Raw genomic sequence first — 12,020 nt, forward strand, 5'->3', positions numbered from 1 at the left:
GTGCGGTCGAAGATGCCATGAGTAGCTTCCCCAGAGGGAAACGGCCAGCTAGATAGTCTAAGAATCATTGGGGCAGAGACCCAGTCAGAGGCTCAAGTAGGGTCCACAGAACTGGACCACATGAGGACAATAATAGCCAGATTATCAAAGGAAAAATTAAATGTAGCAACCATAGGGAAAAAAACATCAGCCATGGTTAATCAACCATCCTAAGTGTAGTGACTAGCATAATAAGGGAGTAATATGGTTGCGTGGTGCACACTAGCACCAGGCTGGTGTATTGGTGGCTACAGCGTCTGGAAAAGTAATACGGTGGCCTGGAACACTCTCGGATTAGGAGGGTGTGTTGAATATAGCCTCTGGAAATAGTGCTAAACACGGTGGCGGGTAAAGCACCACCTACTGGAGAGGCGGCAAGCTGTGTGGATAATTACCTGTGCAACCAGGGGAGTGCCATCTGAAAACCCACTAAAGGGGATACCAACCCTGGAGAGGAGAGGTTTATTTGACATTTGTCTTTAACAACACAGAGAGATTCTGTATGGTGGAAGACCGTCTGATGCTCTGTTCCGAGTCAGAATCTGTGCAGAGGAGTCCCCCCCGATGAGGCAGAAGAAACCTGAGGCGTTTCCCTCAGTGCTAGTCCCGTCCTGGGAGGAAACCAGGATGCAGGGGATGAGCGGGACCTATGAGGGGAGACCCTAGGCTGCTACTGGACTATGCCCCCTGATATGGACCGAGGCAAGAAGCAAATGACACCCAGGGGGGCCAATGCTGTCGCATGAATGCAGGGAAGAGCGCCATAATATCATAGCTGAAAATGGGCGCAGGCTACAGTGGAGGTGAGGGACCCACGTGGGGAGAAGATTAAACCTGAACATAGTTTAGGGTAACCCGACTGAGCCCAGGATCCAGTCACCCCATGCAGGCCAATAGCACAGCAACCCCCACAGGAGCAGATGCAACCCAGGGGGAGGGATAGAGGGCAAGGGGACCTGCCACATCATGAACCACCAAACAGGGGCCCAAGATAATACGTCCCAACAATGACGCTACATGCGGGCGGGGGGCACTGAAGACGGGGAAAGCACCCTCTGGGAAAAAGGACATATTGTCCTCCCAACAGAAATTCCATGCAGAGACCTCTAGAAGGCCATGAGGGAGGCAACACCCCTAGAATAAAAACAGGAAGCCAGAAAAAATGGCAGGAAAGAGTTTGGCCTACTCCCGGCAGAAGCAGGGGGCTAGAGTAGATAGTGTAGCCGAAAATGAGGCACCCCCGGCGGACTGATGCTGCACGGTGCTGGGAAGCGGAAAAAAGCTACAAAATGCGGTAGGCACGGAAAGGGGGTCAAAGCGACCCCCATTCGTGAGAAAATGACCCAATAAAACCCCTGAATGGCAGGGAAATATCGGAAAACAGATGCGGCCTTGTCACAGCTGGAGCTGGGGACTAAAGTAGATGTCCCAGCCGAAAATGGAGCACCCTAAGCGGGCGGACACCGCGGGACCTGGGGAGGGGAGGAAGAGTTGCTCTGAGGGGGGAGGGAAGGGGGGCTCATAGCGGCTCCCATATAGAGAGAAAAATGAGCCACACAAAGATCCTGGATGCCAGGAAAAAGGCGGGAACTGGCGCTGCCTAGTACAGGCACAAGTAATTAGGAGGCCAAGGAAGGGAAGGACGGCCAGGGGGGATGGGACCCCGATGGAGTATGGATGGATGGGAGGGAAGAAGTACCTAACTAGGATAGGGAGCATACTCACCATCTGGCGTCTTCGGGCGCGTCAGGGTCACCCCTTCGGTAAACTCGCACAAGAGTGCGATTACCAATACTCCACTGCGGATGCAGTAATGGGGGACTGGGTGACCGGCGAGGTACAGAGGTACGTGACTGCAGGGTGTGCTACTAAAGTGGACTTCCACGGTGAAGACCCCCTGCTGCAGGATAAAACCTGCACCTGTAAAGTGAAGAGAAAAAAAATAAAAATAAAGTAAAAAGCAAAAAGGTAGCAGCAAGACCTGCAGGAGAAGAGCAGGTCGTGTCTACCTCCTACGGACACTAGACTAAAACGGATTAGCCTAGTCCTAGTGTCTGTGGAGAGGGTATAGCCCACATGGGCGGGGCAAACCTTTTCCATATCTAGTGTTGCCTCATAGTAGTAGCTGGGCATATACCTATGGTGCCGTGTCCCCCAATGACATTAACAAGAAAGAAAAATTTCGCAAATATATTCCCTCTATTTGATCCATAGACTGTGAGAATGTAGCAGTTATTGATTTTTGCGGGTTTGTATCATTTCTAGTGAAGCTGTATTAATGACCACCTCCAGCTGTACCCATAAAAGGTCCAAAAGCCCTAATGGAAAAGGCATGATGCTCCCCTCTTTATAGCTGTAGAACATAGTCAGCACCTCCTCACAATGAAATACACGGAGAAGCGCAAATCTGCTGCGACTGAAATGCAAAGCTAACAAACCCAAAGAAGCAGGTGCCAAAATATATGTAAAGATGAATATTACTTTTCTATTGCATTACTGCTGCATTTACTATACTTTAAAGGGACACTGACAGGCCCTATAAACATATTTAGCTATTCCTATGCTGTCATAGGTCTTATAATGTGTATGCCAGTCATATAATTGTACCCCCTGTCCGCATTTCAGATCATGTAAAATCAACTTTATAATCAGATGTCAATCACTTGCCTTTGTGCCCAAGGGGCGGTTTTCCTCGTGCATTTGTGCCCAGCCGCGCCCAAACTGCCTTTTCCTAGCGCCGCCCAACTCATTATTATTCACTGCGCTGGGCGGCTTTTCCAGTCCCTTGATGCAGTTAGATCCCGCGCATGCCACGTAGAAATGTATGGGCATCGGCCTCAATCGGACCTTCTGCGCGTGCGATGGATAACTTACCCGGCACCATTACTAGCCGGAATTGTAGTGTGCCTGCGTCCCTTATTCATCAAAGCGGCTGCTCTCTGTGTCTCCTGCAGCGCCTGCGCCGGCTCTCTCCTCCCAGGCACTCGTATCCAGGCGCAGCAGGAGACACAGAGAGCAGCCGCTTTGAAGAATAAGGGACACAGGCGCTCTACAATTCCGGCTAATAATGGTGCGGGGTAAGTTACCCGTCGCACGCGCAGAAGGTCCGATTGAGGCTGATGCCCATACATTTCTATCGGGCATGCGCGGGATCTAACTGCATCGAGGGACTGGAAAAGCCGCCCAGCGCAGTGAATAATAATGAGCTGGGTGGCGCTAGGAAAAGGCAGTTTGGGCGCGGCTGGGCACAAATGCACTAGAAAAACCGCCCCTTGGGCACAAATGCAGGTGATTGACATCTGATTATAAAGTTGATTTTACATGGTCTGAAATGCGGACAGGGGGTACAATTATATGACTGGCATATATACATTATAAGACCTATGACAGCATAGGAATAGCCAAATATGTTTATAGGGCCTGTCAGTGTCCCTTTAAAGGGGTTCTCTGGGAATTAAGAGAACTAGAATACTTAAAGAGACACTGACAGGCCTTCTGAGCATAATTAGCTCTTTATATGCCCCCCTAGGTCTTATAATAAGTTCCCAATTCATATAGTATTATCCCTGTGCGCATTATAAAACGTTAAAAATAATCTTTATAATCACCTCTCGTTTCTGCCCAAGGGGCGTTCTTTGTGCCGCATTTGTGCCCAGCCGCGTCCCAACTGCCGGATCCTTAGACACGCCCATCTCATTAGTATTCACTTCGCTGGGCGGTATTTTCCAGTCCCCGACATTCGGAGATCATGCGCATGCGCCCGGTACCCTCGCTCGCCGGGATCACATTGCGCCAAGTGAATACTAATGAGATGGGCGTGTATAAGGATCCGGCAGTTGGGACGCGGCTGGGCACAAATGCGCCACAAAGAACGCCCCTTGGGCAGAAAGGAGAGGTGATTATAAAGATTATTTTTAATGTTTTATAATGCGCACAGGGATAATACTTATATGAATTGGGAACTTATTATAAGACCTAGGGGGGCATATAAAGAGCTAATTATGCTCAGAAGGCCTGTCAGTGTCCCTTTAAATATTACTTTATTATAAACATATTCCCAAATTCCTTTCATTTGTTATAATGGCTCTATTATCTAGGGATCTATCATTAGAGGAAATAAACAGGCCACCGTCCTATTAGTACAGACAAAACCTGTCCTAATCACACATGAGAACAAGTTTAAAGGTTCTTATATAATATTTCACTACCCATAGACTTTTTTTTTTTCTGGCTCCTATATTTCAAGCTGGTGCCTAGATTTCTCCAGTCCTGGGTTTCGTTATTCACCATGTGAACAAGGTCTATACAGGAAGAGTTTCACAACTTACCACTTATTATTTTTATAAGCATGAGGGTTCACAATATCTCTAATGAAGCTGTAGTAATGACCTCCATCGGCCGTACCAGTATGAACCGTGACACCAATCAAATCATACTCGTAGCTCTCAGTCTCCTTTAGTTCATCTCCATCTTCTTTTAAACCTAATATATTAACCAATGCAACAAACGTATTAGGATATCCTGCATAGATATTTAAACAGTTGTACACTGGCCACATATCTATAAGAATGACAGCAACTGCAGTGTGTAGAATAGAAAGGTACGGAAATGTTAATGCCTTAGGCTAGGGCAATGCGGCAACATGTGTCGCAGATAAGTTGCGCAACATTTTTTACAATGACAGTCAGAGGTGTTGCACTGCGACTGCAACACGAGTGTCGCAAAAAATCCATCCAAGTTGGATTTTTGTGCGACTGTCACATTATAGTGCGACACCATTGACTGTCATTACTAAAAAATGTGGCGCGTCACGAATACTGCGTGACACATCACAGTGTAGCTGTGCTCTTCTTGTCGCACGACAAGTGGCCGTGTAGCCCTAGCTTTAAAGAGGTGTTTTACCTCTTAGATAATGACGACCCGTAGGCCAGATAGGTCATCAGACCTGTGGGAGTCTGGCTTGCACCATTCCTACCAACCAGCTGTTTGCAGCAACAGCAGAAAACATAACTCCATTGACTGTGTAGTGGCTGTGCTGATACACTGCAGCTCAGAGGGGTCTTTTGGTTGTGTTTCTGCCTACTGTTATGTTTCCAGCAGTGCCAGCTGCCTTTAAAAAAAACTGACTGGGGGTGTCGGACCAGAGAAAGGCACATTCATTTCTAAAAAGTGGAAGGCCTCTTTTAAAGGAAGCAATCTATTTTGGCCTTAATGGGGTTGTCCAGGATTGTTCTCGGGATAGGCCATTAATAACAGATCAGCGGGGGTCCAACATTTCACACCCCTGTTAATCAATAAATAGTAGCAGTGCTGCAGTTACCAGTTCCATCCACTACACAATGCATGGAGCAGTGTGTCTTTGCCTTGATTTCCAGTGCTACAATTAAACAGCTGATAGGCGGGGCGGCAGGCATCCTGATGATAGGCCATCAAAGTTCCAGAAATTCCATTAAAGGTGTTATCCAGCTTTATGAACATTGTTTAACAGACCCTGCACCATGTTGTACCTGTTGAAAAACTCATCTGCTTCTCGCTGCCCCATTCCAGCTCCCTTCAGCAGTCTGCCGTTTCACATTCTGTAAATCTCTAGATGGAAGGGGTCATGTGCACCTCTGCAGTCAATGACTGGCCTCTGCCGTAAAGTGTCAAGCTGCTTGGGGACAGTCACTGACTGCAGCAATGCACGTAATGCAGTCCGCCAAGAAGTTTATAGCAAAGGGACTGTAAGAAGGCTGAAGGGAGCTGGAGCATGAGGATATGCCATCAATAACAATATCCTGAAATATCCCTTTAAAGACGCAGCAATTTTTTTTTTTATTGTTGCATTTAAAAATAATTAACATTTGGGCACATAAATGTTGCTGAACAAAAAGGTTGTGCAGTGGAGTAATATGGATGACCTGAGTTATCCCCTAGCCACACGGTAGAGGTTAACTATTAGATTGGTGTGGGACACAGCGCTAGGATCCCCACAGCAGCTCTATGCAGTGGAGTAATATGGATGACCTATATATATGTAACTTAGTGTAAATAAAGCCTAAACTAAATACATCAGCACCCTCAGCTATGAGCAGTATTAAAGGAGTCTACTGGTTATATTCAGTTATCCCCTAGCCACACGGTAGAGGTTAACTATTAGATTGGTGTGGGACACAGCGCTAGGGTCCCCACAGCAGCTCTATTAATTTCTATGGGAGCTACAGAGAGTACAGCGCATGCGCACAGGAGTTCTCTGCATTATGTTGGCATGGAGCAACAGTCCAGATTGTGTTTTTCAGCACAGCTTTGAGTGCTGATCGTTGTGAAACAGGGGCCAGTAGAAAAATAAAAGATGGGAATCTGGACTCCTTAGGCTACTTTCACACCTGCGTTAGGTGCGGATCCGTCTGGTATCTGCACAGACGGATCCGCACCTATAATGCAAACGCTTGTATCCGTTCAGAACGGATCCGTTTGCATTACCATGAAAAAAATATATATATTCATTTTTTTTGTTCATGATACTGCAAACGGATCCGTTTTGACTTACACTGAAAGTCAATGGGAGGCGGATCCGTTTTCAATTGCACCATATTGTGTCAGTGAAAACGGATCTGTCCCCATTGCCTTACATTGTAAGTCAGGACGGATCCATTTGGCTCCGCATCGTCAGGCAGACATCAAAACGCTGCAAGCAGCGTTTTGGTGTCCGCATCCAGAGCAGAATGGAGACAGAACGGAGCCAAACTGATGCATTATGAACGGATCCTTATCCATTCAGAATGCATTGGGGCTAAACTGATCCGTTTTGGGCCGCTTGTGAGAGCCCTGAAACGGATCTCACAAGCGGACCCAGAAACGCCAGTGTGAAAGTAGCCTCATCTGTAGTGCTACTCGTGTATTAAGTGCATTACATTTTGTCATAAATTACCTTCTATTCGATCATTTTTTCCCATTAAATAATCTTCTGTGTAGGGTGTCATATCAAGCCGCAGAGGGAAAGAGAAATGGGTGTTGACCTTTTCTTTCATCATAGTGACCATGTTAAAGGTGTACCGCATTGTATTAAAGCTTAATATCCGTGGCAACTTCTTAAAACAAGCCCTGAAATGAACAGCAGGCAACAAATAAGCTCATATGCCTCTGACATGATTACATACAAACATAGGAAGATATGAAACTAGGAACCAGTGGGTTAGAGGAGGGCCCGTGAATGGCAAATTAGAAAAACTAGTGACATAATAAGGCTCTCTAACTCTTAAGGCACTCACATTAAAGCTGGTCTCCACTGCATCAGGTGTGCTTTTTGCATTATTATACGTGTGTTATACTTGTAAAGAAGAAGAAGAAGAAGAAGAAAAAAAGAAAAAAAAAAACTGACCGGCCCATTTCAAGTAGGATCCATCAGGGATCATTGATTTTTCAATAAAAAGAGTTTTCCAGGGACAAACGAGGGAGAAAATCAAAAATAATAAATGTCTTAATATACCACATACTGTATGTTAGTATCACTGGTAGATACGTCTGGCCTGATCACATGACATAGTGTCCCCGTAGAGGATGTATTGTGCAGAAGTGTATACAAAGATGAGGCAGGGGTAGAATGATAAAGAATTATGAAGAGCTACTCAGAGTATGCTCCCCTTTTGGCGTAGCTCAGTATTTTAAGTATGTGGAGTACTTTTATATACTTCACACTCTCAAAAAGCCATGCAGGGTCGAAGAAAGACAAAGGGGCAGAGCCCCTGTGTATTTTTTCTTCTAAAGGTTTAGTTATCCATTAAAGGGGTTGTCCGTTTTCTTTTTGTGTTTTTTTTTTTAAACACTGATGGCTAGTGTTGAGCGAATTAAAGGGCTTCTGTCAGCCCACTAAACTGTTTTTTTTTTTTTTTTTTGCTTAATAATAACCCCTACACTGCGATTTATCCATACATAAGTAAAATAAGAATTTTGGTTCAGAAGAATTTGCTAAAACCCTATTTTTATATTATGTAAATTACCTTGCTACCAGCAAGTAGGGCGGCTACTTGCTGGTAGCAGCCGCATCCTCCGATGGTAATGACGCCCCCTCTGCTTGTTGATTGACAGGGCCAGCGGACGGGATCTTTCTCCGCTGGCCCTGCCTGTTTTCATTCAATATCTGGCGCCTGCGCCGCGGCCGTACCTATCTTCAATCGGCGCAGGCGCACTGAGAGGCGGCCGCTTCATCCTCAATGCGCCTGCGCCGGGTGTAGATGTGCCGCCCTACTTGCTGGTAGCAAGGTAATTTACATATTATAAAAATAGGGTTTTAGCAAATTCTACTGAACCAAAATTCTTATTTTACTTATGTATGGATAAATCGCAGTGTAGGGGTTATTATTAAGCAAAAAAAAAAAAAAACGGTTTAGTGGGCTGACAGAAGCCCTTTAAGTTTCGGATCAGAGATCCAAAGTCTATTCATTCAAACACTTTGTTTTTCACGGTGTCTCCAAGTACAGCATTAAAATGTACTGCCTCCGTGTAGGAAAAATTCGTCTCACCCGAAGTCACGCAAGACTTTGGTGAATTAATTCGCATGTGCGCCTTTAAAAACTTAAAAAAACTTAAAAAAATAGCAATCCGAAGTAGAGCTTGGTACCGGCTGGTACCTCGGTACCAAACCCGACTCTGGATTGCCATTTAAAATGTTTTTGAAGACACAGATGCGATTACTGCATGAATTCACTGAAGTCTCACACGACTTTGGGTGAGAAAATGTTGCCTACGCGGAGGCAATACATTATAATGCTGGAAACGCAGACACCATTAAAACCAAAGTGTTTGAACCAATTGACTTTGGATCTCTGATCCGAAGCTCGGTTCACTCAACACTACTGATGACCTATCCTGATGAGCTGCTTGAAGAGAAAGCAGAACTCGTACGAGCACTGCCTTCACTGTTTTAGCTACTTGCCGTCACAACTGCAGTGGTGATCAGGTGTGATTACAACTAAGCTGTCCCATTCACTTCAACGGGATTGCTCCTTTCTATTCACTTGAATAGGAAGGAGCCGTCCCATTGAAGTGAATGGGACAACCTAGGATAGGTCATCAATATTCAACCCCTTTTAGTAGTATTTTTTTTATTTTGGGCTATATTAACTTTGGTTCTAAGAAAACCCCTTTAAGCAATCACTTAGATGTACCTCTTTATTGACAACACAATCATAATAATTAAGCACCAAGGAAGGACTAACCTTTTCTCTGCTCGGACCTTCTTTCCACAGTGAGAACAGGTGTACATGTTGTCACCTTCCAATGTATCCTTGATAGTAACTTCATCAAGTGACTCCTAAAGGACAGACATGACGGTTAATCACCAAAACAGGTCATACACAACACATGTACATAACTACATATATAGTGTGGATAGAAGCATTGATTGATAAGATGCAGAAACATTTTCCATCCTATTCACTGGACACGAAACATTAAACTATTTTATTCTACTAAATTTCTAGACCTCTGCCTGTAGTTCGTAAGGGAAAAAAATTTCAGTTCAGAGGCTGGGATCTTTACAATTGTCATGCTAGGTTATGTTCACAACCTAAGTGTGCAGTCTCAAAAATCACAAAAAAGTGATGGGGGAAAATACGTCTTCTTACTGCAATTCTCGTGTGGATAAGCTGCACTGTATGAAGCCAAATCCACAGGTGGATCTGTGGTAGGCAAACTGTAAAATTGATTTAGAAATCAGAAGGCCAATCTTAGATTTCTGCTGTGGATTCCTTAACAAATATAAATCAGATTTTTCCACTATGTGATCATAGTATTAAAGGCTAAAGGACACATTTCACATTGAAAAGGAGATTTTTGTATAACTTACCAGTAAAATCTCTTTCTCGCTGTGGGGGACACAGAAACCGTGGTATAGCTATGTCCTCTAGGAGGCGTTGACACTAGTAAAATCTGTTAGCTCATCCCCTGGCAGCTATACCCCCTCCAGCCTGGAGAAAGAGCTTCAGTTTGTGTACAAGCAGTAAGAGAAGCAAGCCAACCAAAGAAAAAACATGGAACACCAACCATGCCAAGAGGACCTAACGGGGTTCAAACCAGCAACTGCTGAACTGTGGTCGACAACAAAACTGGGTGGGTGCTGTGTCCCCCAATGAAGAGCGAGAAAAGGAGACTTTTGTATTACTTACCAGTAAAGTCTCTTTCTCGCTCTTCCTTGGGGGACACAGGAAACCATGGGTATAGCTCTGCTCCCTAGGAGGCGTGACACTAAGTGAAAGCTGTAAGCCCCTCCTCCATCAGCTATACCCTTCAGCCTGGAGAAGAGACTGCCAGTTGCGTGTCCAAGTAGTGAAAAATAACCACCAACCGGAAAAAAGAACTGTCTAGCCCCAACGGGGGCAACCAAGCCGGAACCACAACTGTAACCCAAATGAAGGGCGGGTGCTGTGTCCCCCAAGGAAGAGCGAGAAAGAGACTTTACTGGTAAGTAATACAAAAGTCTCCTTTTCTCGCCCATATTCCTTGGGGGACACAGGAAACCATGGGACGTTCCAGAGCAGTCCCAGAAGGGAGGGACCAGAACAAACTAGACCAACACCAGAGGCATCAATCAACTGCCGCCTGCAACACCAGACGGCCTAAAGCGGCGTCAGCCGACGCATGAGTATGCACCCTGTAGAACTTGGTGAAGGTGTGCAAGGAGGACCAAGTGGCCGCCTTGCAAATCTGCTCCGTAGAAGCCCGATTCCTCTGAGCCCAGGAAGCCCCGACCGCTCTAGTGGAGTGAGCGGTAACACCAAGGGGCGGAACCTTGCCCTTGGCGAGATAAGCCTCAGTAACAGCCATCTTGACAAAACGGGCGATAGCAACTTTGGATGCCGCCATCCCTCTGCGCGACCCCTCCGGAACCACAAAGAGCGAGTCAGTACGCCTGAAAGAGCTGGTTACCTCCAGGTAAACCTTGAGCGCCCTGACAACGTCCAGGCGATGAAGCTTCCTCTCCCGCGGGTGGGAAGGGGAAGGACACAAAGAGGGGAGAACGATGTCCTCGTTCAGATGAAAGGCGGAGACCACCTTAGGAAGAAAGGAAGGGACCGGACGAAGAACCACCTTGTCCTGGTGGAACACTAGGAAAGGTTCCAGACAGGAAAGTGCCGCCAATTCGGACACCCTCCGAAGAGAGGTGACGGCTACAAGGAAAATAACCTTGGAGGACAGAAGTCGCAAGGAAACCGTCCGCAGAGGCTCGAAGGGAGAAGCCTGGAGCGCTGAGAGAACCAGGTTCAGGTCCCAGGGCGGTACCGGAGGGCGGTACGGGGGAACCGCGTGAGCCACGCCCTGAAGGAATGGCTGTAGCAGTGTGGCATGTAGCAGTGGCCATGGCCATGGGGGACGTAGCAGCGGTGGGAGGGAGGGAAGGGGAGGCTGGAGCAGCCACTCTCACCATCCGCTGTCTTCACCCTCAATCCGTCCAGCAGGGTCGCCCCTTCAGCTCCTGGCACCGCAGTGGCAGGAAACCGGGGGAGGGACTTGGCGTGCGGGCGACCCTGAGCTGGCGGGACGCAGGGGAGCGAGGCTGCCCTGGTCCACCTTGTCTTCTGTGGGGGAGGCGGCAGTGCGGAATTACCGGCACTGGCGCAACTCAACCCCGGGAGAAACAGAGGGGTCTAATGCGCCTCTGTTGTCCCTGTAGGTAGAAAAAAATCGAATTAAAAACAACAAATAACGCAAAAATAAAAATCATAGGAAAACAACCCTGCATAAGCAGGGGGTGTCTTGCCTCCTTGGACACTAAGCAAAAACTGGCAGTCTCTTCTCCAGGCTGAAGGGTATAGCTGATGGAGGAGGGGCTTACAGCTTTCACTTAGTGTCACGCCTCCTAGGGAGCAGAGCTATACCCATGGTTTCCTGTGTCCCCCAAGGAATATGGGCGAGAAAAAGATTTTACTGGTAAGTTATACAAAAATCTCCTTTTCTCGCTCATATTCATTGGGGGACACAGGAACGGTGGGACGTCCAAAAGC

The 12,020-nt window shown here is 46.7% G+C and overlaps 1 protein-coding gene across 2 annotated transcripts in view; it reads right to left on the reverse strand.

Moving 5' to 3' along the window:
- The window catches only part of USP34 (ubiquitin specific peptidase 34), a 208,147-nt gene that overhangs the window by 48,258 nt on the left and 147,869 nt on the right, over nt 1-12,020 (reverse strand). For both annotated transcript variants that reach the window (XM_040429731.1, XM_040429733.1), the window contains 3 exons: nt 9,237-9,331; nt 6,950-7,122; nt 4,368-4,521 (listed from right to left, as the gene is read on the reverse strand). In XM_040429731.1, the coding sequence (XP_040285665.1) occupies nt 4,368-4,521; nt 6,950-7,122; nt 9,237-9,331 (422 nt within the window). The remainder of the gene's footprint in view (nt 1-4,367; nt 4,522-6,949; nt 7,123-9,236; nt 9,332-12,020) is intronic.

This window comes from Bufo bufo, chromosome 4 (assembly GCF_905171765.1).
Source record: "Bufo bufo chromosome 4, aBufBuf1.1, whole genome shotgun sequence".
Classification (NCBI taxonomy): domain Eukaryota; kingdom Metazoa; phylum Chordata; class Amphibia; order Anura; family Bufonidae; genus Bufo; species Bufo bufo.